This window comes from Sinocyclocheilus anshuiensis, unplaced genomic scaffold (genome assembly GCF_001515605.1).
Source record: "Sinocyclocheilus anshuiensis isolate Anshui unplaced genomic scaffold, SAMN03320099.WGS_v1.1 scaffold20423, whole genome shotgun sequence".
NCBI classification, from domain to species: Eukaryota; Metazoa; Chordata; class Actinopteri; order Cypriniformes; family Cyprinidae; genus Sinocyclocheilus; species Sinocyclocheilus anshuiensis.
The window spans coordinates 1,381-1,631 of NW_015555323.1; the positions used below are offsets into that span (position 1 = coordinate 1,381).

Below are 251 nucleotides of genomic sequence, written 5' to 3' on the forward strand. Positions count from 1 at the left end.
TTGGATGGTATAGCCCACAGATAAGAGCCCCATTTTATGCACCTGTCTGTCATTTGTGTCACTCACCCTGCAATGTTATTGGTGGAGACGCTCTTGGAAAGTAAGAGAGAAGACCGCCCACGACGGGACCCGAGTAGTGACTGGCGAAGACTGTCTGATGGGTAGATGGCAGAGCTTGGCCGTTCCTTTAAATGGGCTTCAGAGAGGCAGAACAAAGAGAGCAATGTCATGTTTAGACCTGGTATTACTCA

The 251-nt window shown here is 49.0% G+C and overlaps 1 protein-coding gene across 1 annotated transcript in view; it reads right to left on the reverse strand.

Annotated features, from left to right (window-relative positions):
* The window catches only part of LOC107671596 (rho guanine nucleotide exchange factor 2-like), a gene marked incomplete at both ends in the record, with an annotated part of 824 nt that extends 628 nt beyond the window's left edge, over window positions 1-196 (reverse strand). The window contains one exon of the mRNA XM_016464509.1: window positions 67-196. Within this exon, the coding sequence (XP_016319995.1) occupies window positions 67-196 (130 nt within the window). The remainder of the gene's footprint in view (window positions 1-66) is intronic.
* Window positions 197-251: the final 55 nt, after the last annotated feature.